This window comes from Vulpes lagopus, chromosome 14 (genome assembly GCF_018345385.1).
Source record: "Vulpes lagopus strain Blue_001 chromosome 14, ASM1834538v1, whole genome shotgun sequence".
In the NCBI taxonomy this organism is placed as follows: domain Eukaryota; kingdom Metazoa; phylum Chordata; class Mammalia; order Carnivora; family Canidae; genus Vulpes; species Vulpes lagopus.
The window spans coordinates 7,882,121-7,908,972 of record NC_054837.1 but is presented as its reverse complement, the minus strand read 5'-3'; the positions used below and the strand labels follow the sequence as shown (position 1 = coordinate 7,908,972).

The 26,852-nt window shown below is 62.7% G+C and overlaps 1 protein-coding gene across 1 annotated transcript; it reads right to left on the bottom strand.

The window, feature by feature from the left end:
* Nucleotides 1–41: 41 nt before the first annotated feature.
* RTN4R (reticulon 4 receptor) lies at nucleotides 42–25,366 on the bottom strand. Its single transcript, XM_041729396.1, has 2 exons — nucleotides 25,252–25,366; nucleotides 42–1,650 (listed from the first exon to the last, which is right to left on the bottom strand). Exons 1-2 carry the CDS (start codon nucleotides 25,271–25,273, stop codon nucleotides 251–253), a joined length of 1,422 nt encoding a protein of 473 aa, XP_041585330.1. The 5' UTR covers nucleotides 25,274–25,366; the 3' UTR covers nucleotides 42–250.
* Nucleotides 25,367–26,852: the final 1,486 nt, after the last annotated feature.

Genomic DNA, 26,852 nt, shown 5'->3' with positions numbered 1-26,852 from the left:
GCCTCTCGCTGCCCACAGCACCCAGCCTGAGAGGCCACAGCTTACGAAAAGATCTCTTTATTCCACGTCGTCCGATATTTTTACACAAGTAAAATAAAATGCATATCTCTATATACCGCGATCCGGGTGGGAGGCGGCGTTCTGGAACAAACGCTGCCGCACCCTGTAAACATGACGGGGTGGAGATGGGGCGGGCGGGCGGCGCCCGTCGGGGGGGCCCTATGTACACGCGCCTGGCCGCTCGGCGGGGTCAGCAGGGCCCCAGCACCGTCCAGAGCAGCAGCGCCAGGCCCAGCGGGGCCAGGCCGCGGGCCAGGCGGGGCAGGGTGCCCGAGCCCTCGGCGTCACCCGCCCCGCCGCCCGCCCCACTGGCCTGGCCCAGGCGGCAGTGGCTGCGGGTGCGGTTCTTGCGGGAGCAGCCGGGCTTCCGGCGGGGGCCAGTGGGGGGCGGCCCGGGGGGCTCGGAGCCCTCGGGCCGAAGCCCAGTCAGCGGGGGCTCCGCCGAGCCGGGCAGGGTCCCGAAGGGGGAGTCGTTGATGTGCCGGGGGCCAGAGCCGTTGCCCGGGGGACTGTCGCCGGGCGGCGCGCGTCCCTTGAGCGCATTTCCAGCCGAGGCCGGCCTCCCGGCCTCCAGCACCGAGGCCTTGTCTGCGGCGTCTGGCTGGCAGCACTTGGGGAGGCCCGGGCTCTCGTCGTCGGCCGGCCCGCCCGTCCGGATGGGACGTGAGGGCCCGGCGGCTGCGGCGCAGCCTTCTAGGTCGGTGGCCGCCAGGCGCTTGAGGTCGCGGCCGGCCAGGCGCGGGGGCAGGCTGCAGGGCAGCTCGGAGGAGGAGCCGCGGAACTGCCGCAGCCAGGCCCAGAGCGGCCGAGCCCGGCAGTCGCACACCCAGGGGTTGTCGTTGAGCCGCAGGTACTGCAGGGCACGCAGGGGCGCCAGCACCTCCGCAGGCAGCGCCGACAGGTTGTTGGCGAACAGGTAGAGCGTCATGAGGCGGCCGAGGTCACGGAAGGCATGCGGGTGCACACGGGCCACGCGGTTCTGGTGCAGAAGGAGGCGGTCGAGGCTGTGCAGGCCGCGGAAGGCGCGCTCGGGCACGCTGGGGATGCGGTTGCCGTGCAGGAAGAGGTGCGTGAGGTTGCCCAGGTCGCGGAAGGCATCGTCGGGCAGCGCCTGCAGCCCGTTGTCCTGTAGGTAGAGGTACTGCAGGGCGGCCAGGCCTCGGAACAGGCCCGGGCCCAGCTCCCGCAGGCCGCAGCGGTCCAGGTGCAGCGTGTGCAGGCGGCTCAGACCCCGGAACGTGGCGGGGTCCACGGCACGCAGCTGCGCATTGTCGCTGAGGTCCAGCTGCTCGAGGAGGGCCAGGCCGGTGAAGGCAGCAGCGTCGATGCGGGCCAGCGCGTTCGAATGCAGCCACAGGATGGTGAGGTTGCGGCAGGCCCGGAAGCCGGCGGCCGGCACGTGCACGATGCGGTTGCCGTGCAGAAAGACGCGCTGGCTGGAGGCCGGGATGTCAGTGGGCACGGCTTGGAGGCCCTGCTGCGGACAGCTCGTCGTCACCTTGGGCTCATTGTAGCAGACGCAGGCGCCTGGGCATGGTGCTGCCACCCGCCACGCCTGCAGCCACAGCACCCAGGCCAGCAGCTGGCTCCCTGTGGGCAGAAGAGAAGGTGGTTAACAGGCAGAGGGCCCTGCGAGGCTGCGGCTCGTGCTGGAGCCAGGCTGGCCCTTGCGATTAGTCCTCGGGAGGGCCCTGCGCTGGGCCTAGGACACGTTGTCATTTCTGAAAACTCAGGTGCTGTGATCCCTGCTGCATCTGCCACATGGAGACGACTGCAGTAAAACCTGCCGGGGGAGTTATGTGCTCCACACTGAGAAAGCTCCCCTGCAGATGCCCAGGCCACCCTGCCCAGCGCTCAGACGTCCAAGCTGACATGCCCACACCAGCCGCTCGAGGTTAGCTGGGTGACCAAGGCCCACCTGAAGCCCTCCCGAGATGGACACTCATGCCTGCAGATACCTTCTTAGTACTCTAGCGAGCCCCCCGCCCCCACCACAGGCCTGCCCACCATCCCTGTCAGTCCCAGCACTGTCCCTGGCCTGTCCCCTGCCCCACCAGCCCACAGGCCAGGCTGGGAGAGAGGCTGGCTGAGCTCACACAGGCCTGCTGGGCAGCCAGATGCTGGGCTCCAGCAGTTTCTGCAGCGGCTCTTCCGAGGGCCCTCCCAGGCTGCAGGAAGGGAGGCACTATGGCTCAGACCCCGTGCCCTGCACAGGCCCCCCTGCCCAGGCTCCCAGAGCCCCTGAGGCCCCAGGCCTGCCCAGAGTCTGAGGAGGCCTCACCACTGCAGAAAGCTGTGCTTTAATGGGGAAACCACAGGGCCTTAGAGCGGGGAGCCACAAGCCCCGCAGCCCTCCCGTAGTGGGGGGCCTGCGTCCCACCAACAGGGCACACGCAACTGCTACCGGCACCACAGGCTCCCGAGTAACTCTGCTCTCACGGGATCAGGAGCCGGATGCCTGAGGGCAGGGGCAGCAGGGCAGGCAGGTGAGCCCTGCGAGCCCCCTCCAGACAGGCTGCTCCCTCCTCCACACATCCTGACTTGGCATGGAACTCCTCCTGCAGCCTCCTCCCCTCGGCCTCATTCTCTGCTTGATCTCCTCCCCGGGTGAGGAGCTTACTCCTTTGCAGGCAATCGATGTCTGCGCAATTCCTCATACTCATACTCCACCCCCAGCCCCCGCCATCTCCGGGCCAGACACGCACAGGGCCTCACCAAAGACCTACACTCCTGGGGCACTGCACCCACCCTGGTCTCACCAGCAGAGCCACACACCCCAGTATGAAGCTCACCGCCTATCATCCCACCATTCGAGCCCCTTCTTTGAATGCCAAAGGTTCTTTCCTCCTTCAAGAGTGAGTCTATTAAAATGTGAATCCCCCTGGGAGGGTTATGGCTTATCAGCTAACACTGGAGTTATCAGCTAGCACCTTCGTTGACAGCTAACACCTGCATTGACAGCTAACACCTTTCTTGGCAGTTAGCTAAGAGCAGGATCCTGCAGACATGAGGCCGGCTGAGTGCTGGGGCTGGAGCCAGGTGGGAGGAAGGAGAGGACCATGGGTAGCGTCCCCTACCCAGAGCTGTGACCTTGACCTCCCCCACCCCACCGCCCCCGACTCACGCTGGGGTCCTCACCCCACTGGATCCTCTGTCTGGGCCGGTGCTGATGCACACCCCAAGTCCAGAGTCCTAGCGAGGCCAGCATGTGCAGTGGTCGTAAGGAGTGTGCCCTCCTGGACTCTGGTCCCCAGGATGGGCACCTGTACCCTGGGGGCTCATGTGGCCCTTTTGTTCTGTCAACCTCCAAGGCTGGGCCCTGGGCCATGGATGGGAGTCCAGAGAGGCCGGCCTGGCCCAGAACTCTGGGAGCCCAGGGCGCCCTTCCCTGGTGGCCACGCACAGGAGGCTGTGAGGGGGTCCCCTCAGCCTGCTGTTCCATTTAAACTGCTGACATCCTCTCCAGGCTCTCTCCTTATGGGGCTTCTTAGGAAAGTTGGGCCTGATTATGCCAGCTGTCACCAGCGCTCACCTGTCACGGGATGTAACTATGCTATGAACACAGCACTTCCTGTCCCCAAGGACTCATGGGAGAGGAAGACATGGGGCAGGGTGGGATGGGGGCCCCGGGTACTCACCGGGCCGGGCTCTGGACCTCACCACCACGGATGGGCCACGTCACCAATCATGCTGCGTCACAACCGTGCCAAAGTCATCAAACTGGGCCACCCCGCCAGCCAGGCGATGCCAGCAGCCACCCACCATGACCATGCCTGCCACGTCACCGGCCAAGTAGTCCAGTGGCGGCCAGGCCTGCCGCCGTGGTCCGTGAGCTGGGCTGGTGTCAGGTTCAGCCGACTTCACTAGAACCAGCGGCTCCTCCGGCCTCCAGCCCTCCCCAGCCGGAGCCCCCAGGAGGCCGTAAGCCACGTGCTTGGGGCTACACCCACTGCAAGGATGGCCCAAGCCGGACTCTGGGCTGAGCCAAGCCAGGGGGCTGAGTGACGGAGCAGCCGTGTAGCTCGGCCCTGCCGGGAATGGGGCATCAGGCACAGACATAGCTCCGTTCCCGCTGAGCCAGCTGCTTTTCAGAAACCAACTTGTGAGGGTCGGTCCCTCTGCACAGGCCTGCTGCCAGAGCAGCGGCCAGCGGTGGGCTCTCTCCTCGCTGCAGCCACGGTAATTGGCTCCAGCCTGGCCCCCCTTGGGGCCTGCCTGCTGGTCTCCATGGCAACCCCTCCGCTGAGCAAGCAGAGGGGGCATCTTTTTTATGAGATAATCAAACCCAACTTTGCAGCCTGTGTTCATATTCACAGCAGGGGCCCTAGGGACACAGGAGGCTCTGCCAGGTTGCAGAATGGCCATCCCTGACCCCACCCTGGGGCTGGACCCAGTCACTCATCTGACCCCTCTGAACCCTAAAAAGCACCCTTCCCCACCTGGTCCCCATTTGGCCCCATCCCCCAATCTGTCCTCCTAGCCCCTCCCCTCAGCCCCACCTCCCACTTGTGCCCAGCCTCAGTGGTTCCTGCTCTCAGCGAGCACTCCAAACACGAGGTTGTGAGCCCCGCGCAGCCCTGGCTCACACAGCAAGGCATGCCCCCCGACCAGGCCGCCTGGCCACCTGAACTTCGACAAACCCAAACCAGTCCCTCTCCTGCCATCCCTGGGGCAGATTCTTGCCCTTTCTTTCCTTAGGCCTCAGCACAGAATGGCCCTGGCAGAGGGGTCTTCTCCAGCGCCCCGCCCATGGAGAGGTCCATGGGGTCACGGGAGGAGCGCCCTCCTCAGCTCAGGTCGACCTCAGGAGCAGTGGAGATGGCCCAAGGGCCACCGTTGGGGGAGGACAGGCCACTCCTGCCTGGGAGGCTCTGGAGGGAGCAGTGACTGGATTCCACTCAGGGCCTCTCCTACTAAGGCAGCCAAATGGGGCAGGAATGACAGCTGATGAGGCCTTGGAGCCCAAATCCCATCGGGCCTGGGAGTGGCCCCAAACAGCACCTGTACTGCTTGCCCTGCCCCACCGACTGGGCAGCAAAGGGCCCGGGTTCTCCTTCGTGGTCACTGCAGGGTGTGGGGGAGGAAGGGGAGGCAGGAGGAACAGGGAGGAGAAGGGAGAGAGGCTTCTGGGGACTCACGAGCAGCCGCAGGAGCCAGTGGGCGGGCAGGCAGCTGCTGAGGTCAGCAGCTCGGGAGCAGGGATTGCCAGAGGCTGTAGGCACCCGGGAGGCCTTTGGTGTGCTCCCTGGCCTCTACTTCTTTCGGGGTCCCCTAGCCTGGGCTGAGGGATGTAGGTGTGCAGCCCCCGAGTCCTATGGGGCACTTCCGCCCCCCTCTCCCACTGCTGTGAGGCCACAGATACAGCGCAGGGCTGGCATCTTGCTTGCCCAGAGCCCCGGTCAGTGCCCTTGGGCCTCCCCGCTGCCATAGGGCGCTACGAGGTTCTACTCGTTGGCATAGAAGGCGTGAATCAGAGCAGCCTAAGAATCAATTTTCTTGGGATCCCTGGGTGGCGCAGCGGTTTGGCGCCTGCCTTTGGCCCAGGGTGCGATCCTGGAGACCTGGGATGGAATCCCACATTGGGCTCCCGGTGCATGGAGCCTGCTTCTCCCTCTGCCTATGTCTCTGCCTCTCTCTCTCTGTGACTATCATAAATGAATTAAAAAAAAATTAAGAATCAATTTTCTTTACAATATCACAAACCCATTTTACAGATTAGGAAACTGAGGTAGAGGGGAGCCTGGGTGGCTCAGTGGTTGAGGATCTGCCTTCGGCTCAGGTCGTGATCCTGGGGTCCTGGGATCGAGTCCCCCATCGGGCTCCCTGCAGAGAGCCTGCTTCTCCCTCTGCCTGGGTCTCTGCCTCTCTGTGTGTGACTCCTCTCTTGAATAAATAAATAAAATCTTAAAAAAAAAAAAAAAAAAGGAAACTGAGATAGAGAGCAGTTAATCCCTGGCCTGCTCCCATCCGAAATGGTCCAGGGGGCATGTCAAGCCCAAGCCTGAAGGGCAGCCACTGTGTGTGAGCGCGCAGGCGGCACCAGGGGCACCTGGCTCCCTCCTGTGCCATCTGTGGTTGGGGGGGCATCTCCAGGGAGGCTCTGAGTGGCTGTCTGCCCCCCTCGCCCCCAGGAGACTGGGGTGAGTAGGCTGGGGACGGGGGCTGGGCAGCTGTAGTACAGCCAGGACATTGGTCAGCTCAGGACCCTCTCGATCACCTAGAACGTCCCCAGAAGGGTCACATCACAGACCACAGTTAAACAGCAGAACAAGAGGCCACAGCTCAGCACACCAAGGCCAGAAATAGCCTTGGGGGGGGGGGTAGGGGGCTGGTGGCATCCACACACCGCACAGGGTCAGGGCACCCCGGCAGTGCCGCACTCACCCTTTCCTGTTCCCCTGCCAGCCCGCCCCCCTCCACCTGCCACCGCCTTCCCACACCCCCTTCCGTCTGTCCTCCACCCCACAGGCATACGCAGGAGGCAGTGTGCACGCCCTTGGAGTTTCCCAGCCCCTTCCTTGGTGCCCCGGGGTGGGGGCAGCGGTGGGGGAGGGCGGCAGCAGCTCCGGGGGCAGCCCACCCCAAGAGGGCCTGCACCTCCTGCTGCCAGCCATGCCCCTCGAGGCCCCACTCCTCATTGATCTTCTCAGCTGCAGGGGCAGGCCAGGTCGATAGCAGGCAAGGTCACCTGCCGGGGAGGGAGAGCACTGGACCCGGGGCGGAGCACTTCCAGCAGGCCAAGCTGCCTGCAGCGGGGGAAACTGAGGCCCAGCGCAGGCGGAGCGAGCAGCAGCAGCCTCCTGAATGCACTCAGTGCGCAGCGGACTCAGTGCCAAGAGTAGATGCTGAATCCTCCTAGAGGCCTATTTTATTTTCCTATTTTACAGGGAGGAAATGATGTTTAGGAGGGAGGCCATTTGCTCACAGTCCCGGGACTTGTAGGATTCCAAACCCCACAGCGAGCAATTGCTAAAAGGCTTTGCTTGGCAGTGGAGTTAAAGCTCCCCATCCCCACTTTACCATTCCCCCCACCCCCGAACCTAAGCTATGGTCCCCCCTTGAATTTCTCAGCTAACACAGCATTTGGGAGGGCGCTGGGTCCCTTTCAAATCAAAGAAACCAAGGCTGCTGGAGGAGGGGCTGGCCCACCTGAGGGCCAGAGGCCCTGGATGCACAGCTCACACTAAGGGTGTGCTCCTGAGGGGATACCCCACAATAGGGGCCGCGCTGGACACTGTGAGCACTGTGAACAGACGGGTCCCCGGCGTCTAACACTTATGGTTAAGAAGCAGGCTGGCTAGGTGGTCACCCTGCTGCATGGCATGTGCCATATGTCGGAGGGGGGAGATTTAGGGGGCCATGGAATCCCCACCTGGCCCCAGACATCAGGAGCTGCCAGGGGAGGAGCACCAGAGCCCACTCTGGTGTTAGGGTGAGTGTCCCAGCAGACCTTCTGATGGGGGGGATCCTCAGTCCTGTGACCACGCCTTGGGAATCCATCCTTGGTCCAGGCTGAGCGGCTGGACCACAGGGCTCTGGAACCTCACCCTGCCCAGCCCATGTTTCTGCCTGACGCTCATCTCCCTTGCTGCCCCCCCTCCCCCTCCAAGGAGTCCCACACGGAGGGCTGATGATGCCAGCATCTGGAAGCTCTGTTTGGCTGAAAACCTGCCCAGGGTGCAGGACACCCCCCTGACTCCAGGGATTCAGCTAGCATCCCCCACCCCCCTCCACCAGACCCCTAACAAACATCCACTGCCTAATTACCTGGAGAATCTGTCTCCACAACTGCTCATCAGTTGGTCCCTCAACTAATTCAATCTGGCGGCCAGCATGGGCTCAAGTCCCCAGAGGATGTTAAGGAGGAATCAGCTGATGGCCAAATGACCTGCCCTGCCCCAAGGGGACAGCTCAGAAGTGGGGCCCTCCCAGCGCTGGGGCCTGGGGCCTGGGGCCTGCACTGCCACACACCCACCACCATGCCCATCTAGCCTCCCTGACCCTTTCCCACTGCCAGCTCCTATCCAGGACTGGGCGCCTAGCCGGCAGGACCAACAGTGCTGGGTCCTGCCCACCCCAACACATCCCACCTCCTCCCAGGACCCTGCACCTGATACCTGCCAGAAGCTGACCATCCCTGCGAGCCCAGAGCATCAGCCTCCAATAGGGCAGACACAGTGCAGAAGTGCACTCTTCAGCGCACACCTGGGGTGCACGCTATAGTAACACCCACTGAGGGTGCGTGTGATAGGAACACCCACTTGGGGCGCACACTGTAGGAAACATGCACCCCTTGGGGTGCGTGCTATGGGAACACACACTCAGGGTGCATGCTGTAGTAGCACACAGGTGCATGTTATAGGAACACACGGTGCGCACTCTAGGTGTACACTTTTGGGCCTTCAGCTGCCAGAGCCTGGGTGGGTCAGGGCACAGTGGGTGAACCGGCCACACAGCACAGGGCTGCTGTGATGCAGCTGGACAGACATGGAGAGCTCTTGCCAGGAAGCAGGGCTGCAGAGGATCTGCTCTTTGCGATGGGAGAAGACAGGAAGGCGTGTCCCCACGTGCTCTGGAGACCTGGGCACTTGTCAAACATCACCAACAAGGCAGGCAGGTGGCTTCTGTAGGAGTAGGATTTATTCTACTATGAAAAGACAAGTGCAGGTCTCGGGAGGCCCACGTCCCCTTGCCCTCTGGGCTCAGCTAGTCCTGCCTCTCGGCGGTCTGACTCAGATCAGCCCTAGTCCTGCGGGAGCAGCTGGATTGCAGCTACCTCATCTGTCCTAGGGCAGCTACCTCATCTGTCCTAGGGCAGCTGAGCTCTCGCGAACACTCCTGACCAGGGCAGTCAAGCCTCGGGAAGGGTGTAAAGAATGAAGAGTGTTCAGGGGCTTTGTAACTCAGCTGGGGTGGGGAGGGAGGGGCAGCACCTGCTCAGACCATGGAGAAGCCCAGTGAGGGCTGGTGAGTGTCCCTGGACAGAGACAAGTGGGCAGGGCCATGAGGTCTGGCCCTTTCCAGGGGATGAGGGTTTCCAGAGGCAGTGATGAGATGCTCCCATTTCGGCCACCACTGGCCAGGGCACCATGTCCAGGTGACCAGAGTGAAACCCTCGTCTGAACCAATGGGTCCTCACGGCTCCTGTTCCATTGGCATCCGACAAACCAGCCCACCAGCCACCACCTGTCTTTGTAAATAACGGGTTATCAGCATATGGCCACACCTGGGTGTCTATTGTGCTGCTTAGCACTACAATGGCTGCGTAGAGGAGTTGCCACACACGGTGTGGCCCACAGAGCTGAAACTGTTCAGGATCTGGCCCTTTAAAGAAATACAAGCTCGGCTTGTGATCAGAGCACACAGGCCACCTACTGCATGTGACTATTGCCATCCTTATCCTCACAGTGGCCCTGCAGAGGTCACCTGAACCCCCACCTAATGAAAAGGAAACCAAGGGTCAGAGAAGGCCACTGTCCTGCTGAAAGCACACTGCCAGAATGGACAGAGTGTGGCTGTCCTTTGGAAGGCTGGAGGGAAGGTGACCCCCAAATGGTGTGTAGGTCAAAAGAAAAATGATGATTTTGCTAAAGAGGCTGTTGGGGGGCCGGTGGTCAAACACTGAGTAGGCTGCCCCCTAGACCACCCTGTGGACCTCTGGCCAGGATCTTGAATGGAAAGTGGGTTGTGGAAGCCCAGATCGTTGTCACCAACACCATCATCATCATCATCACATAGGCCATGTGCGAGGCTCTCAGATCACAGGCAGCTGAGAACCAGCCTGGGACCAACCTAAGGCCAATCTGAAGTGCAGCCAGCCTCACACAAAGGTGGGGTGCCCCAGAAGTGGGTGAGCAGAGGGCCAGGGCAGGGTAGACACCAGACATCCCTGAGCAGGGTCGTGGCCCAAGGATGCCCATTTCAGCATTGGTGTCTTGAGGCTGTGCGGGGCTTCTTGGCCAAGCATGTCTCCCACCAAGGCCCTGTCAGTCCATGTTGGGCCTGTACCAGGGAACAGGGAGGGAGAGGGGAGAGATAGGGCCCTTGGCCTCCCGGGACTTCTCTAGGCACAAGACTTCCTGAGATCTCATGACATCCAACAGCACAGCAAGGGAATGACCATCAGCCTCACTCCTCAGACAAGGGCACTGGGTGGGCCTAGTGAGAGGAGGTGAGCATGACCACCAGCTGAGGCCAGAGGACAGGGCCTAAAAACCCCTGCTACTGCCCCAGGTGACCAGAGCAGGTCCCGAGCCTGAGACAGATACAGCTGAGGGGCAGCTGTTCTCCCCACAGCTGGCCAGCTATTGAGCACACACCCCCATGCCCTGGGCTCCCTGAACCCCCTGCACTTCATCCTAGGCCCAAGCCTATTGTTCCCTGGGCTAGTAGGCCCTGGGGTCTGGTAGTCCTAGGATCAGATGTGGGCCCAATACCACTTTGGCTGGGGAAGCTGCTGGCCAGCTCTGGGTCTGTCTCCACATTCACGACGTAAGGATGACCACAGGATAGCACCAGCCTCCCTGGAACCCTGAGATGCCTCCGGCTCTGGGGTTGGTATCCTGCCTCCCCAGAAGACCTTAGGTCAGCCCCATCTCAGCTGATGAGCCCAGGGAGGTGAGGCCTACAACTCAGAGGTGGCATCCTGGAGCCATACCGATTGCTCTGCTTCCAGCAGTCATGAGCCCATTCCTGCCTGGCCTGATGGCCCTGCTTTGTCCAGAGAGGTTGTGTTCAGGCAGGAGGAGGGTATGGGAGGAGGGCCCGGCAGCCAGGCTGCACCATAAGCATGCCTAGAGCCACTTCCCCCACTCCCGCCGTCAGGCTCAGCCTCAGCCTCAGTGGAGCGAGGAGATGCACAGACAGGCCTGGAGCCCAGTGCAGCCCAGCTTGAGTCATGAGAGATCCTTGCCTGTGCTACAGCATGGCCTCAAGCTGTTGCTGCTTCTCACAGAACAGTGGCACACTTGGTAGTTCTCCTCCCTGACCACCTACTCCCCTGTGTTAGAGACTCGTGGTCATCCTTCCTCCCTGAGAGCCAACGTGATGATGATGGAGTATGTGTTAAGAAAGGCAAGGACCAGGGAGATGGACCTGCTCCCCTGGAGAAGCACCCGGGGAAAGGGTCTTCACCATAGGCTTCTGGGGGTGCTCAGGGTAGCTCCTTCCTGATCACCCCAAACCTGCCAGTTGATAAGCCCCACTCTCAACAGTGCTTCCCTAGGACCACGTGACCAGAAAGCTAGGCATCTAGAAAAGACTCTAATGCAGACAAGAGGGAGAACAACTCTAGAGGAAACAGAGACAGTACAGGGAATCAATAAAAATTAGGAAAAAATCTAATGAGTGTCCTCTCAGGGATAGAAGAAGATTTAAAACAAGAACAGGGTACTATGAACAAGGAGCCATCAGAAAACAAAAAGAGTACCTGGCAGTTAAAAATAGAATTACTAAAATTACCAAAAAAATCGATAGGAGTGTTGGAAAACAAGGTCAAGGAAGTCTTCCAGAAAGAAAAACAAAAAGAGAAAGAAAGAAAAAAAATTGATGAGATTCAGAAGACAAATATAGGTCAAATATCTGAGAAAACGAAGAAAATAGAGGAGAAAAAAGTTATTAAGGAAATAATACCAGAAAATCTCCCAGAGCTGAAGACCCAGACCTCCACTGGGCAAGTGCCTAACATAAGAGATGATATTCACAATGTGACTTCAGGCCCCTGGGGCTCAAAAGAGGCCTGAAGCTCCCAAGGGAAAAGCAATGTGGCATCAGGCCTCTCTACAGCACACTGGATGTCAAGAAGATAACAAAATCGCAATGGCTTCAAAACTCTGAGGGACATTATGTTCAACGTGGAATTCCAGATCAGGCCAATCCAGCCTGAATAGGTTTGCTAACATATGAAGGATTCTTTAGTGTGCATTCTTTAGAGAGTTAGTTAAGGATGTGCTTCAGCTAGAGCTAGTATATAAACCCAGAAAGAGGAAGAGGTGGGGCCCAGGAAATATTGGGTGATGACAGAAGTCCTGGCAGTTATGAGGGGGCCACAGCATACCGGAGCCAGACCTCCCTGGGGTCAAATGAGACACCCAGTAGAACATCTGAGGTGGAGAAGAGAAAGCATAGGAAGATAGTAGATGGGATGAAAGAGAAAAGACAAAATCAACTGTAAACTCCAGGAAAACCAAAGGCCACACAAGAGCAGAAAGGTCACCAAAGTACCCTCCCCCTACACACATTCTTCCAACCTGGGGAGGGCATTCATGTGACCTGGGTTGGGAAACACTGGTTACGAATTTAAGGGATGGTAGTGAGACAACCACACTGGGAAGAATGCTGGGGAAGAGGGGGCTGGGGTAGGAGCCATGGTAATGTGAAGGCAACCACTTGGAAAAACAGGGACCAAGGCAACAGTGGTGGCCTTCAAGGAGGAATGGGGGCTGGGGCAGAGCAAGCCAATTCTCCAGACTAGCTCTAAAGGACTGGGTGCAGGTTTTAACTTTGAGCAAGATATGGTTGACTATTTTATCTTTCCAAATGACTGTATATTTGGCACTGAAATCTCAGAAATAGAAATAGAGATAAATAAAAAAGAAAATAAAGTGTATCTGCTAGAAGGTGGAGATGAATGTGGTTTCGAAGCAGGCATCTCCAGGGTGCAGGAGGAGAAAGTGGGCCTGTGATTGCTGGAGCAGCATTTCCATGGCCCTGAACAAAGCTCTTTGGCATCATGCTCAGCCAAGGGTCACCGAGGTTGTTCCCCATCTCTAGGGACACTCCGGGCTCTTGGCTCCAGAGGCCTCTACAGTTCAGACACTTGATGGGAGGACAGCTTCTGGCCTGAAAATTCAGCTGTGCGCTCAGACCTTCCACAGCTGGACAAAGTCCCATCCCAGCTCCTCCTCATCTCTGCCCAGTTCACAGACCTGAGATTCCCAGTCCAGACTGAGGATCCCCAAGAGCAGGGGGCCCAGCAGGTAAACCTGGCAGGGGGTTGGGTGCACATGAGGCCTCCAGAGTGGGGGGGTCTGTGGCCCCTGGGGAGGGTTTGCCTTGACCTTGGCAGAACACAAACAGGCTTGGCTTCAGTGAGAGCCCCAAATGCGTTTCCACTACTGAACTTGCGGCACTCAGGCAGGGGCGACGTGAATAAGTAATTGCTCTTTTATTAACGAGTGATAAATTATTCCTATATGATTGTGTGTGATAACTCTTCCTTATTTGAAATCAATTTGGGATGGAAATTGTTGGCGGCTTCTCACCAGTGAGGGTGGGAGGACCAGGCGCCGCTGCCTCTTGGAAAAGCAGGTCAGTGTATTTCGGCTACTTCCTGAGGCTGCTATGCCAGGAGCTGGCATGTGGGAGGGGGTTGGCTGCCTTGGGGGCAGGGGCTAGGGAGGGCCGCCTTATTCTTCAGCACTTGCCCCTGGGTCCCCAAGACCGGCCAGTGCAGGTGCTCCAGCATGGCCTCTCCCCACCTCCAACAGCTGCTGGAAGCTCCCAAGAGACTCAGCCTGCCCCACTAGACCCAAGACACACATGCACCCTGGGCCAAGGAAGGGTGGGGCCCGGGGAGGAGCCCCTGAAAGCCGAAGCCCTTGCTGGGGATCACCGCAGGCACGTGGCTGGACCATCAGGGTCAGGGGGCCATCTGCAGGCCACGTTCCACCCTTCTCCCCCACCCCACGTAACCCTCAGGCTGGGGGCAGCCAGACCTGTCGCCCCACAGAGGACGTGCCGGGTGCCCAGCTGGACTCCCCCCACCTCCCTGCCCAGGCCAAGGATGGCTCAACTTTATTAAGCCTAGAAAGGCATTTTTCTTTTTCCTAAACATTTTCCTAGTGATTTCACACACACCCCGCCCCCATCCTCATTCCCTCCTCCCCCAGCATACGCCCAGGCCCAGATCAGACAGACTTGGTCCCCCCACCCCCGCAGTGCCCCCAGGTGGCCCCCAACTCCCAGGGGCTCAGCCTGCTTCCCCGTTGGTCCGTGTGAGGGGCAGCACAAGCAGGCACTCAGTAACTGCTCAGCAAAGGTGAGGAAGCCTGCACTCCCAGAGGCCCCCCTCCCACTGGCCCTGCAGCCTCGGGGGCCCCCCAGGGCCGGGGGAGCCCCATGAAGAGAAGGGAGCAGATGATCAGGGAACGGGGTGCCTTTGGCCCGTGTACCCGAGCAGCACCTCTTGCGGGAAGTGGACACTTAAAACCCTGCAATCCCCTGGGTAGGTAGTCACAGCCTCCCTCCCAGACCAGGCTGCAGGAAACCAGGCTGTGCCCACCTCGCCCCACTCCTGACCACCCCCCCCCAGCTGCCTCTCTGTCTCCCCTCATGGCTGTCATAGGCCTGAGAGGCTGGGGCACCAGCTCGGCTCAGGCACCACTGGTGACTTCACCGCTCAGGTCTGGGTTGGTCGTCTGTGGAAGGGACAAGTTGGGTCTGAGAACCTGACAAATCCCAGGGCCAGGGGAAGCTCGAGGGACCCAGGGTCCCTGACACCCTCCTCCTCCGTCCAGGGTGCCCACGTCACCACACACCTTGCTGGTCAACTTAGCTGGTCTCCGTGTCGCTTGCTTCTGTCGGTTGCCCCCTGGGCTGTGGGCTCCACAGGGACAGGACACTGGTGACCAGCACACACCATAAATGTCTGTCACGCACGAATGTGAGAAACGCCCACCACTACAGGCAGCTTGCAGACTCTGCGCTCCCTGAGGACCTGCAGGCCCAGGAGTCCACAGGGTACTCACATCCCCATGAGGGTGTGGCAGCAGCACCCCGAGGCCAAAGGCAACATCACTCCCATTACAGAAACGTCTGTGTCTCCCCCAGATTCCTATGTTGAAGCCCTAACCCCCAGTGTGATGGAATTTGGAAGAGGAGCCTTGGGAGATGGGGACCTAGAGGAGGTCACATGGGTGGGGCCCCCATGACGGAATTAGGGCCCTTCTAGGAAGAGGTCCTGGAGGGCTTGTTTTCATGGTCTCCACGTGGGGACACGGCGAGAAGGTGGCCATCTGCAAGCCAGGAAGAAAGCTCTCACCAGAACCGGACCATGCTGGCACCCTGATCCCAGACTTCCAGCCTCCAGAACTGTGAAAAAATAAATTTCTGTTGTTTAAGCCGCTCAGTCTGTTATTTGTTATGACAGCCTGAGCTGACTAATACAACTTCTCTCTTACATCTCCGAATACATTTTCCCAGATTTTTTTTTACAACACGTACGAACCGGTAAATCGGAAACGTTTTCAGTTTGATCTGTTTGGTCTCATGTGCCAACACTGGATGGGGCGGGGGGGGGGGGGGGGAGTCCTGCCCCGAGAAGGGTTGAGTGAGGCAGTCCTCTGGCAGGGAGACCTCCTCCAAGACCCCCAGGCCGTGGGGTCCCTGCCCACCGCAGCCGGGCCTGCAGGAGGACAGGAGAAGGCCCGGGCCTTGGCGCTGCATCTGCCTCTCTGGGGCCTCACACAGGCCTCCCAACCTCGTGGGCCCTGTTCCGTCAGCTGGAGGATGAGGATAATGAAACCGACCTCGCAGGGCAGGGAGAGACCACGCGGCCCGCACAGGGCTGGTCCGCCATGAGCACGCAGGACATGCCTGGCTCACGTGTGGGATCGTCTCAGGAGTGCCTCCCGTCACCCCAGCAGGGACCCACCACCCCCACCTGACGGAAGGGAGGTCAGGTCACAGATAGAAGGGGCATCCTGGTGCCTGACCCAGCCTCACTCCACCTCCGCCCGGGCACGTGCCCTGGACCCTGTGGCTGGCTCCCATGAGCCTTTGCTTGGCCAGTTCCCCTTTCCAGAATGCCTACCTGATTCCCAACACATCTCCTTGGAAGGGCTCTTCTCCTCAGAGCCCCACTGGGCCAGCCTCTGGAGGCCAGGCCCTTCCCGACCCGTCCCCCCCACCCCACCCCACACCTCGCCTGCGGTGTCCATCCTCACTCCTGCCCCCAGCGCCAGACTCCCACGGGGCCACTGAAGGGAGCAGGTGAACAAGCAGAGCCCTGGAGCCTGGCCAGGGTCACAGCCCGGGGACTCCCGCTCAGGGGCCCTGGGCAGGGAGAAAGCATCGGCTGGAGGGAGTGACATGCCAAGCAGGTCTTGACCCCCCGGGCCTCGGAGTGGGGGGTCTAGGGAACTTACCGGTGCTGGTGCTGGCCACCTGGCAGGGCCTGAGGGTGAAGGTCTGTCTAAATTCTAGGAACACACCGCACCCCCCCCGCCCAGGTCCCTTTGTCACTGATGAGGAGGGTCACGCCTATGTCAGGCTCCCCGTGATCGGGAGTGGGGAGACAGCCAGCCGTGGCCTTGGGAGGGCTCCGTAGGGGCACTGATGTACGTGCGTGCACACACTACACACGCACACACACCCACACATGCACGCACACAGACACTTGCACGCACTCACACACACACACTGCCACCACTCGCCTCGGGCCACCCTGGGGACTGGGCCGTGGCTCCAGCAGCAGGTAAAGAATGGAGTCCATTAGGGCCACCATCTGTCTCGGCCGTGACGGGTCCTCTCCGTGACATCCAGGAGGTATGTAGATGGAATATCTTTATGGGGAGAGTTTTTCTTTTGCCAATTTTCAAACAGGAAGCCAGACACTTGTCACACCTGTCCCCGTGTCAGCCTCTGCCTGACATAAATTGGGCTGTGAGGCCGGGGGATGAAAGACAGCTTGGACACGGCCGGTGTGCGGGGCCACGTGTCCCACGGCCGGGAGCACACAGAGCAGCGGGCTGGCCTCGCGCTGGGGCTGGCCGGGGGCGGGGGGAGGGCATACCACCGTCCACTCCACCCTGTCCTCCCTGCCCGAGATCCCCCGGCCCCCCTGGGTCCCCTTCTGGCCCTCACAAGCTCCTCACCCAAATCTCATCTCCCCCACCTCCCCAGCGGCAGCCCCAGCGTCTCTTGGCTTCTGCTGCCCCCCCACCCCGGGAGCCCCCACCAGGCCAAGAGCTCCAGTGCCTCTTTAAGACCCAGGGGCTACTGTGACCTCAGGGTGGGGGCCCGGGCCTCAGGGGCCTCACCACACCCCTACTAGCACTTCTTTCTCCTGGGGCTCTCATGGGCTTTGGGGCATGTCCCTGGGACCTGGGGGGCCTTGGGGGCAGCACGTGTCAAAGAACCCAGGAGTCCCTGCTGCCTAACACAGGTGGCCTGACACTTAACCAAGAGAATGGAGGGAGACACAAGTGACCCTCAGGGACCTGCCCAGGCTCCCCTCCCAGACCCCACCCCCAGTGTACATCTCGGTGCCTGGCTAATGGTTCTGCCCAGGGGATGCTGGGGGGCTGCCTGCCAGGCCATACTCCGGAACCACACCCCAGGGCCCCCCTCAGCTCCCCCATCAGCCCCTGTCATATGGGGGCCCCCATGCCCTGGGGTGAGGAGTGCTCACTGCAGGGAGACAGTGATGGTCCTGCATCTTCCTCAGATGGCCCCCCCAGGGGGTAGTCTTGGGGCTTAGCCCGCAAGAAAACCTGGGAGCCCAGTTCCCACCAGGCTCCTAGGCCACTGGCTCACACGGCGTCATCCGGCCAAATGTGTCCTGGGAGAGCAGGAGCCTCAGTCAGGGTGGCTGAGGGCCGTGGACAGTGGAGGGCCATGGGAGGTAGGTGGCGGGGCTCTGGGAAGGGCGCAGGCAGGGCAGAGCTCCAGGGCCCCACCCCCAGTTCCCGGCTGGGGTGTGCTGCGGAGGCAGGTAAAGGCCTATGGAAGGAGGTGGGAGCTGGGTGTGAGCATCCTGGGGGACCTTGGGCCCCCCAGGCCTCCCGACACTGCTATGGCGGTGGCTGGCCCTTCCCTGTAATCCCGCTTCTAGCCCCGTCTCTGGGGGTGGGCGGTGCTGGGCTGGAAGCCTGGGGGGGGGGGCGGCAGACGGCCCACCCTCCGAATGCATGCCCGCACCCTGCCCGAAGACCACGCGGTACCCCTTCCACAGCCCCACAAAGCTGCTGCAAAGTGAATTGTGGGGCAGAAGTCTCCACATGGTGAAGGCAGGGGGGCCTTGAATTCCCCTTCTGAGGCAGCAGGGGGTGACCAGGCCCAATGTCCGCCTGGCCCAGACTCCTGCTGGGATTCGGGGATTCGTTGCCATATGGGGGTCCCAGAGGCCCCTCCAGACCCCCCTGCTGCTGGCCCTGCCTGCGCTCGGCGCCTCCCACCTCCAGCCCCCCTGGCCTCCCAGCCCCACTCCTCACTTGGCTCCCCTTGGCAGGAACTGGTAAGTCAAGACTCCCCATGGGGCAGGTAGCAAGGACCCTCATGGCAGGAGGATCAGTGGGCAGGGGCAGGTGCACACAGGGGCTCCTCCTCCATGCTCCCATGGCTCAACAGAGGCTCCGGCTCCGGGGAGGCACGGGCGCCCACACACCCTTCTCTACCCTGCTGCTTGGGTTGCACCGCAGACCCCTCAGGACAGGGCAGCTGTGAAGGAACCCAAGGGGTCCCTGGAAAGTGGGGGCCCCATGACCCACTGAGGGCCCTTGGAAGCCCCATCACCAGCCTCTATCTCCACAGGAAGCTCCAGCCTAGGGCAGGGGATCCCACAGGCTGGGCTCTGTGGGCGACATTTAACACTGACTCCCCTTTGGAGTGTCCCATGTGACAGGAAGACTCAGAAAGTGAGTGACATGCCCAGGTGCTCAGCTGGCTCTGGGCTAAAGCCAGGAGGGTCCCGATGCAGATATTAACTGCCCAGCCTTGGGCATCCACCATAGGATGGCATCTGGCTCTCTCTAGACCTGTGCCTTTGCTCCTCAGGGTCCGAGGGGTCCGCCCTCTCGCAGCTACCTCGGGCAACTGGCCTGCACCGGACAATCAGCAGCCGTCCCCAAGGGCCAACGCTGTCAGCCCCTATGTCTCCTGGGAGCTGAGCAGGGGACCACCCCACCATTCAGGGAGCCCCGGTGCCAGGCTTGGGGACATGGAGAGGGGGAACAGGCACAGGTGTGCATGTCAGGTGCTGAGACCAAGGAGCTGGAAGGGTGGAAGAGGAAGTGCCCAGGCCCTGAAAACAATGGGGGTCACCCAGGGGTAGACTTGAGAGAGTTTAGGCAGAGGGGCCTGGCTGGGGTGACATGTTTTAGGAAAGCATCTCAGAGCCCGAACGGAGGATGGGATGGCAGGCAGGCAGCTGAGGGCATCTGTGGCCGTGGACTTGGAAGGGGGCCGGCCCTCGCTGAGGGGTAAAAGGGGACAGACTTCCCCGGAGCCCAACTTGTCACTGGACTCGCCTTCGAGGATGGAAGGCAGCCAGGACTGTGGCCCTTGGGTGGAGATGTTGGGGGCAGAGGGGCAGGTGGTTCCGGGGTAACCAGCACCGGACAGCCTGGAGCCAGGGGACCTATGACACCAGAGAGCAGAGCTGCACGTGCAGGGGAAAGATTCAGAACTGCTGGGTGGGGGCAGCTAGGGCCCGAGACCCCTACTCAACTGCATAGGCCTCGCGTACAGCAGGGGGGTAATAAATGCCTGCTAAGCGATGGCCGGGACCTGAGGGCCACAGCAGAACCCGGTGACAGGCCAAGCTGGGCCTCAGGGCTGGCCCTGCTGCGGTGGGTGGGCCGGCATGTGAGTCTGGGGCTCTGGGTCCCCAGCTGGCCTTGTGCCCCCCGCCTCCCCACCTTCCACGTGTACTCACTGTCCCTTGCCCCTGATGGAGCGCCTACTGTGTGCTTGGAGCTGCCACACGATGCTGGGTCCAGCCCCCCAGCACCCATGGCTCTCCCCCAGAGCCCAGCACCCTACACACCTCAGACTTGAGCGCTTTCCCACCCACAAAGGCTCTGAACTGGAATCACCACTTCTGGTCAACAGGATTACAGATGAGGCCTCTGGTGACCAGGAGAGGGCGGGTGCTGCCCAAGGTCACACATGAGCCGGCGCTGCACAGGCTAATCCAACGCCTGCCCAGACTTCGGGATGGGGAAGCTTCTGGCAGGCCTCTGAGCCCGCCCCATCTGGGCCCTGGCAGGAGGTGAATAAAGGCAACATCTCAACAAGGTCACAATAGCTGGGACAGATGGAGGACACGGCGCTGGGCCCAGGCAAGCGAAGGGCAATCCGAGAAGGCTCCCTGGAGGAGGTGAGGGGCCCGGAGCCCCGCCTTGGCCTGAGCCCCTCGGCACTCCACCCCCTTCCTCGATGGGCCCTTCACCAGCTTCAGCCTCAGCCTGACATTTCCCGTGACATTTGCTGCAAAGAAATAGAGTCATAAACCCAAAGGTTAAATTTGCACATTGCCTCACACTGCCAGGAGGAGCGTGGTCCCCCCGCCCACCAGGTGCCGAGGCTGCATGGTTTGGGTGTAGGACGGCCCACCCATCACGGGGGCCCTTCCCCCTTCCTGGGGCCCAAAGGTCTCCCTCAGGCTCTCGGAGGCATCTCAGCCAGTTGCCCAAAACCGTTTCTGGGCTCACCAGTCCCTGCAGTGGGCCGCGTGGGGGTGCCCGTCAGAGGCCCTGCCCGACCTGCTTGCAAACCCAAGGCCCAGAGACACCCTGCTGTGTGTGAGACCCGTCAGCGCCGCTTAACCCAGCCGGTCCCAAATTTGCTTGACTGCGAAATCCTCGTTCAATCCCACCAACGTTCTCTGGAACTTCACTGACGCGGAGTGTGACCGTGATGGCCAGTTAGGGACGCCGAAGCGCTGACCGGGGAGCAGAGGAGCGCCCCCGCGTGCTGGGAGGGCTGCCTCAACAAAGCCCTGCGGCTCCTGACACCCGGGGCCCTCCACCTGGGCTCCCCGCATCACGGGCGGCCCAGCCCCACGTGCCAGGGCCCCGACAGGGCTCACAGCCTGCCGCGCCCAACCCAGGCGACCCAAGTCCCCGGCCTCTGCCCACACAGGCCCCTCCAGGAGGCCTGCCCGTGGCCCTGCCTTTCAGCTGTCCCTCCTGGGCCCGGCGACCCTGTCCTGGGGATACAGGCGGTCAAAGCTGTAGGATGGTGCCCCGTGGGCCATCCTCATCCTCTCTCAGCAGGGCTCACGAGGAGACAGGGCTGTCAGGACGCTGCAGGGTGAGGGCAGCGGCGGGAGGGGGGCAGCCCGAAGCCCGGCTGCATAAGGGCCATCCCCCCTGCTGGGTCAGGACTGGTCAGAGTCCTGACCCAGCAGCAGATTGCACCACTACCTGGGAGAAACTGGACCCCAGGTGAGCGAGAGGCCCGGGGAGCCCACCCACAAAACGTTGGGAGGAGCTGGGAGGGGGGCCCGTGGCCACGCCCTTGGGGACCTGCAGGGCCTGCCCTGGGGACACTCCCTGGGGGCCAGCTACAGGACCCTGGATGGTGTGAGAGGCCGAGGCAAGTTCGGACAAATTATGGCGAACCCTCAGGAAGGCATTCCACACACACCAGTAAACCCATGATGCACAAGAATAGTTCCCGACGTGCAAAATGTTTAAAATACAGCGACAAAAGAAGAAACGGCAGCACACAACACCCGGCCGGGCCCACACGCTCCAGTGACGGTTCGGGGAGATGCAGCGGGTGTGGACGGCGTGCCCACCCTCTGCCTGGGCTTCTGTTTTTGGCTCTTTGACCACCTGTCCTTTAAAGCATTTAGTCCTATAAACTCGGGAGGGCAAGGACCACATCCCTTTATTTGCCCGCCTCCAAATAGGGTCTGACAGGCTAGGGACAAATGAATGAGCGAACGAACGGTGTCTCAGGAGCAAACACGATGTCTGGGATGGGGCAGCTGGGCCGCAGAGTGGGGGACACGGAGGGGCGCCGAGGGGTTACCCTGAGAGGGGAAATGGGGCATGGGGGCCAGTGCCGCAGCACCGCTGGAGGGACGGGGTGGGGGTGGGCAGCCAGCCTGGCTCCCATGGATCTCGAGACCCAGGCCCAGGGTGGCCACCAAGGGACAGGCAACCCTGCCCGGGTGTCAGAGGTCAGGGCCCACCAGGCCGAGGGCGGGGCACAGCCAGGAGCCCTCAGGAGCCCCGCAGCAGGGACCAGGGCAAGAGTGTCACAGTCACACACACTCCCCTGACACACTCACACATGCCTTTGCACATACCCATTCACTCATTCGATGCGATTCACTCGCTCACCGTGGAACCCCTTCCTGCTGCCCCTGTTCTGACCCCTTCTGGCTGCACAGACTGAGGCTCTGTGGAGTCCCTCTGGCCTCCGGCCCGGGGGGGGGGGGGGGGCAGGAAAGGCAGCCCCGGGGGAGGGGTTCCTTCTGCCTCCGCCAGCCGGGCCCCTCCAGGTGCTGCACCAGCTGTCACAGGCATCCGTGAATTCAGGCCTGGGGCAGGGAACAAGGGGGCGGGGTGCAGCCCAGAGGCAGCACCGGCCATGGGGGAGCACAGGTCCCTGGGCCTGGAGCAGCAGGCGGGGAGGCTGTGGCCCCGAGAGCACGGGGGACCAGGGCCACACACGGCCAGCCCTGCGTGGTCTGTCACTGACGATGAGTAATGGCACACGAGTCCTTGGCCCCGGGACAGGTCTCCAGCCAGCCCTGGGGTTCCCCAGACAGCAAGACTTCCCCTTCCACCCCCAGAACCCAGCACGCGGGCGGTGGGGAGTCCTCCACAGGCACCCCACAAGCCCTTGTGCCTCCTGAGACGCCCTGGCCCTCTCCCCTACCTTTCATCCATGACCACAGGAGAGGGCCCGTCCCAACTGCAGGACCCCCAGCTGGCTGTGAATCTCCACATAGAGAAACTGAGGCAGGCTCTCTGCTGCTGAGCAGCAGAGCAGCTCGGGAAGCAGATTGCTGGCCACCTCCCACCTTCTGCGGGGCTCTCACCTCCTGCTCCCCAGCTGCCCATCACCCTTTCCAACTCCCCTGTGACCTCTGTGTGCCTTTGTTTCCCTATCTGCAAACAGGTAGAAAAGAGGTCCAGCAGCAATGCGAGGGTGCTGGGAGGACTTCCATCTGTGGGAACCACTGACTGGGGTGGTGTGTGGGGGGTGATGTTTTGCGTATTTTGAAGGCAAAAGTGCCGGCATCAGAACCCCATGGGGACCTGACCTGGAAGTGCCCCCGACTACCCACAAGGCGGACCCGCTTGCTGGCCCAAATGACGGGTGAGAAGGCTGAGGCACACAGAGGCGAACTGTCACGCCCAAGGTCGTTCCACCGACGGCTGGCTGCGCGGGGACCCAGATCCAGGCTGTTCTGCCGTCCTACACCCAGCAACCAGGGCTTTCGAGCAGCCCTCTGCCCGGTGGTAGGGTGCAGACCACTCCCCCAGCTCGGTTCGTCCTCTGGAGCTTGCTTCTCCCTCCCTCGACCCGCTTAGAGAAGAGAAGTGGCCAGCCCTTGCGCCTGCCCCAACCTCCGGCCCGCCCCTGTTTCACCCCCGCACGCTCTATAAGGATGACCCACTTGTCCCCATTCTACAGACAAGGACACGGATGGGCACCAGGCAGTAGGGCCCCGCCTCTCCAAGCCCCGGCCCAACGTCCTCCTTACCACCGCGAGAGTGGGACACCAGCACCCCTACCTCAGTGCCCCCCCGCCCCCCACCTGAGGCAGGTGACACACCACAGAACATCTTACCAATAAGGCTCCTACTGTGCTGGGACTGAGGCCCGAGGGCAGGGCCTTCCTGAGGTCGCCCCGGGTCAGCCTCAGTGTGGGCACATACCTGTACCCCATTTGGGCTCGAGGACAGCGACTAGAAAGCAAGGAGGAAGGGTCTAGTTTGTTTGTCACCGTGTTGACCTCGAGGTTGGAAATGGGCCTTCCCTGCCCAGGTGAGTCCCAGTCCTCACCCGGCACTGTCGCTCCAACATGGGGGGAGGGGCAATAGCGGCGGGGGGGGGGGGGGGGGGGGGCTTTGGCCTCACACCCTAGGCTGGGCTTGTTGAATTTGCTCCTCAACACACACCCTCAGTGCCTCTGCTGAAGATCTGGGTAAAGCCTGGTCACAGCCCGTCTGGGCACACAGACAGGTAAAACCTGGTCACCCACACTGGAGGCAAAGAGACACATGCCGATGTGGCCACAGGCGCATACGCTCACGCGTGCGGAGACACACACGTGCAGAAGCATACTGAGTCACACACACACACACACACACACACACACACACACACACACAAAGACCCAGCGGGCTGTGGAAGGGAGACTCCCAGGACACAGGGGCAGGCAGAGGTGGGGCCGTGCTCCTGCAGCCCATTTCTCGCCCCTCCATCTGTGAGCTCTGGCTGCCCAGAGCCTCCCCCTCAACACATGTGCATGTAGGCAAGGCAGCAGGTCCCACTAAGGGGCCCCAGCATGTGCCAAGCGTGGAGACCACAGCAGGCATGCTATGTGCATGCATGTGTGGCCGTGGGCGTGCAGGCGGGGGCGAGGACATGGATGTGCATCCACGGCGTGTGTGTGCGTGCACACTGGGGCAGCCTGGCATGCATGGGCACACGCGGTGTACAAGTGTGCAGCCCTTGTAGACACGTGCACATGCAAGGAAACGTGTATGCAGCCTGCGGCACCACGGACATCAGCAGGGCAGCCCGGGTGGGCGCCAAGGGAGCACCCTCCAGGCAGGGCGTGCCCGACTTGCCTCGCCCGAGGTCACCCCCCCAGACCCCTCTCTCAGGACCTCGCCCAGGGCAGCCAAGGGTCCCACGAGGGCTGCCAGCATCCGCTCGGACGCTGTGAGCCCACCACTTCTGGGGCCTCTTAGCTGAGCACCCCCAGCCCCCCACCCCCGCCCAGGGCCTTCAGGCTGCGGGGGTGGGGGGGTCTGAGCCTGCCTTCTCCCCTTGTCAGCCCCCTGGGGCAGCTCTGGGCCAGCCCCGCCCCCCACGCCCTCCACGGCCGCCAACGCCCCCGTTCGTCCCGCTGCGGCCTGACCCCCGGGACACCGGGGCGCCCTGAGCCGAGTCCTGGGGCAAGGGTGGAGGCGCCCCGGCCCCCTCGCCCCTGCTCCCCTGCTCGCTGCCCGCAGCCCTGCTCGTTAACCCCTTCGGGGCCGGGGCGCTCCGAGGCCGGGCCGCGCCCTTCCGGCCGGCAGACCCCACCCGGGCCCCGGCCCCGCCGCCCCCGGGCCCGCCGCCGCCGCCAACTTTCCCGGGAAGCGGCAACTTTTCCTGCTGCCGCGGGCTCCGCCCTCCCGGGGCCGGGGCGCCCCCCCCGCCCCCCGGCGCGGCACTGCGGCGCCCCCCGCCCGCCCCGGCCCGCCCGGCCCGCCCGGCCCGCCCGGCCGCACTCACCTCCCGCGGGCGCCCTCTTCATCGTCGGGGTCGGGCGGGGCGCGACGAGGACCGAAAGTCGCTGGGGGGCCGGCGCCCGTGTCCCCGCGGCCGGGTCCGCATCCAGGCGCCGCCGCTCCGGCCCGGCCCCGGCCCGGCCGCGGGACGAGGCTGGGCGCGCTCGGGGCGCTGCGCCGGGCGGGGGGGCGCGGGCGCGGGCGCGGGGCGCGGGCGGGGGGCGCGGGCGCGGGCGCGGGCGCGGGCGGCGGGCGGCGGGGCGCTCGCGGCGCGGGCCGGAGCCGATGAATGTTTTATGGGATCATGTGGTTCGCCGCGCGAGGAATCCGCCCGGTCCCCCCGCCGGCCGGGCCGGGGCGGGGCGGGGGCGGGGCGGGGCGGGGCCTGGCGGCGGGCGGGGCGCTCACCTGCGCGGGCCGGGCGGGCGGGGCGGGGCGCGGGGCGCGGGGCCGGCGCAGGAGGGAGCAGCCGGCGGGTGCGGCGGCGCCGCGCGGCCCGGACAAAGGCGGCGCGTTGCTGGGGCGGCGGCGGCCCCTGCAGGCGGCGGCGGGGACGGCGGCGCGCACGGGCGGCGGCGGGGGGCGCGGGCCCCAGGGCGTGGCGGCCGGGGCTGGCCCGGCCTGGGGGGGTCCCCGAAGGGTCCAGCCGCCCGGGAGACCCCGCGCGGAGCCCCAGGAGGGGGGCGCTTCCGCCCGGCCCACTCGACCCCCTAAATCCTCTGCTGGGGTGGGACTGCCCCGTCTGCCAGTTAGAAAACCGAGGCTCCAAGCCCGACAGGTTCCTGACGCCCCCAGACCGTCCTCGTGGCCCCCTCTGCACCAGCGCCCTGCCCCGACCCACGGGTGCACCCACCGGTTCCCTCCTTTGGAACGGGAGGGAGGCCCAGGAGGTTCCCTGCCCAGTGCCCCATCTCTCCCTCCGCAAAGCCAGCCTAGGCTCAAGGGCGGGAGAAGCCACTGACCCTGCCCCTTCCCACACACAGCTGCACAGACGGCCCTCTGTCCCTCTCCTGGGGGGAAGGGGGGTCTATCTGGCCCCCCAGATTAGCTCCTGGGGCATCCTGGAGTCCTCAGCCAGCAGCCAGGCCAGCATCCCTGCCGATGTCCTGCACACAGAGGGGTGCTGGACGCTGATCAGCCTGGCCTGGGCCTCCTGAGCCCACCCTGCAGGTAACAGGATCAGAGGGATGAGAGCCTGGCTGGCCAAGTTGGTTCCAATCTGTAGGACCCTGTGCCCAGGGCAGGCTCTGGACCCTTCCTTGTGACTACATCGTCATTCTGGCCAAGGGCTCAGTGGTCCCCCTGGGAGCCCTAGCTGGTGTCACCTGGTGATACGAATCTGAGGGACCTGGTCACTAGAAAGCCTGGTGCACTCTGCATCCTCCCCCCCAGACCACGCCTCCCAACCACAGAGGGGGCTCTGGGAGAGGTCAGCAGAGCACAGGGTTTGTGGCCCGCCAGCCTCACCAAGGGAAAGCAAGGAGCTCTCTGAGCCCGGCTGCAGGCAGCCTCAGGGGGTGGAAACCAACGGTGGCGCCCATGGGGGGGCTGGCCCTCCGGCCGGGTGTAGGGACTGCAATGCTCGATCCCTTAGGCTGCACTGTG

Coding starts and splice junctions, on each gene's coding strand:
- RTN4R (XM_041729396.1), bottom strand. CDS start 25,273: ATGAAGAGGGCGCCCGCGGGAG. Junction 1,651..25,251: donor GAAGAGGGCGCCCGCGGGAG/GTGAGTGCGGCC, acceptor TTCTGCCCACAG/GGAGCCAGCTGCTGGCCTGG.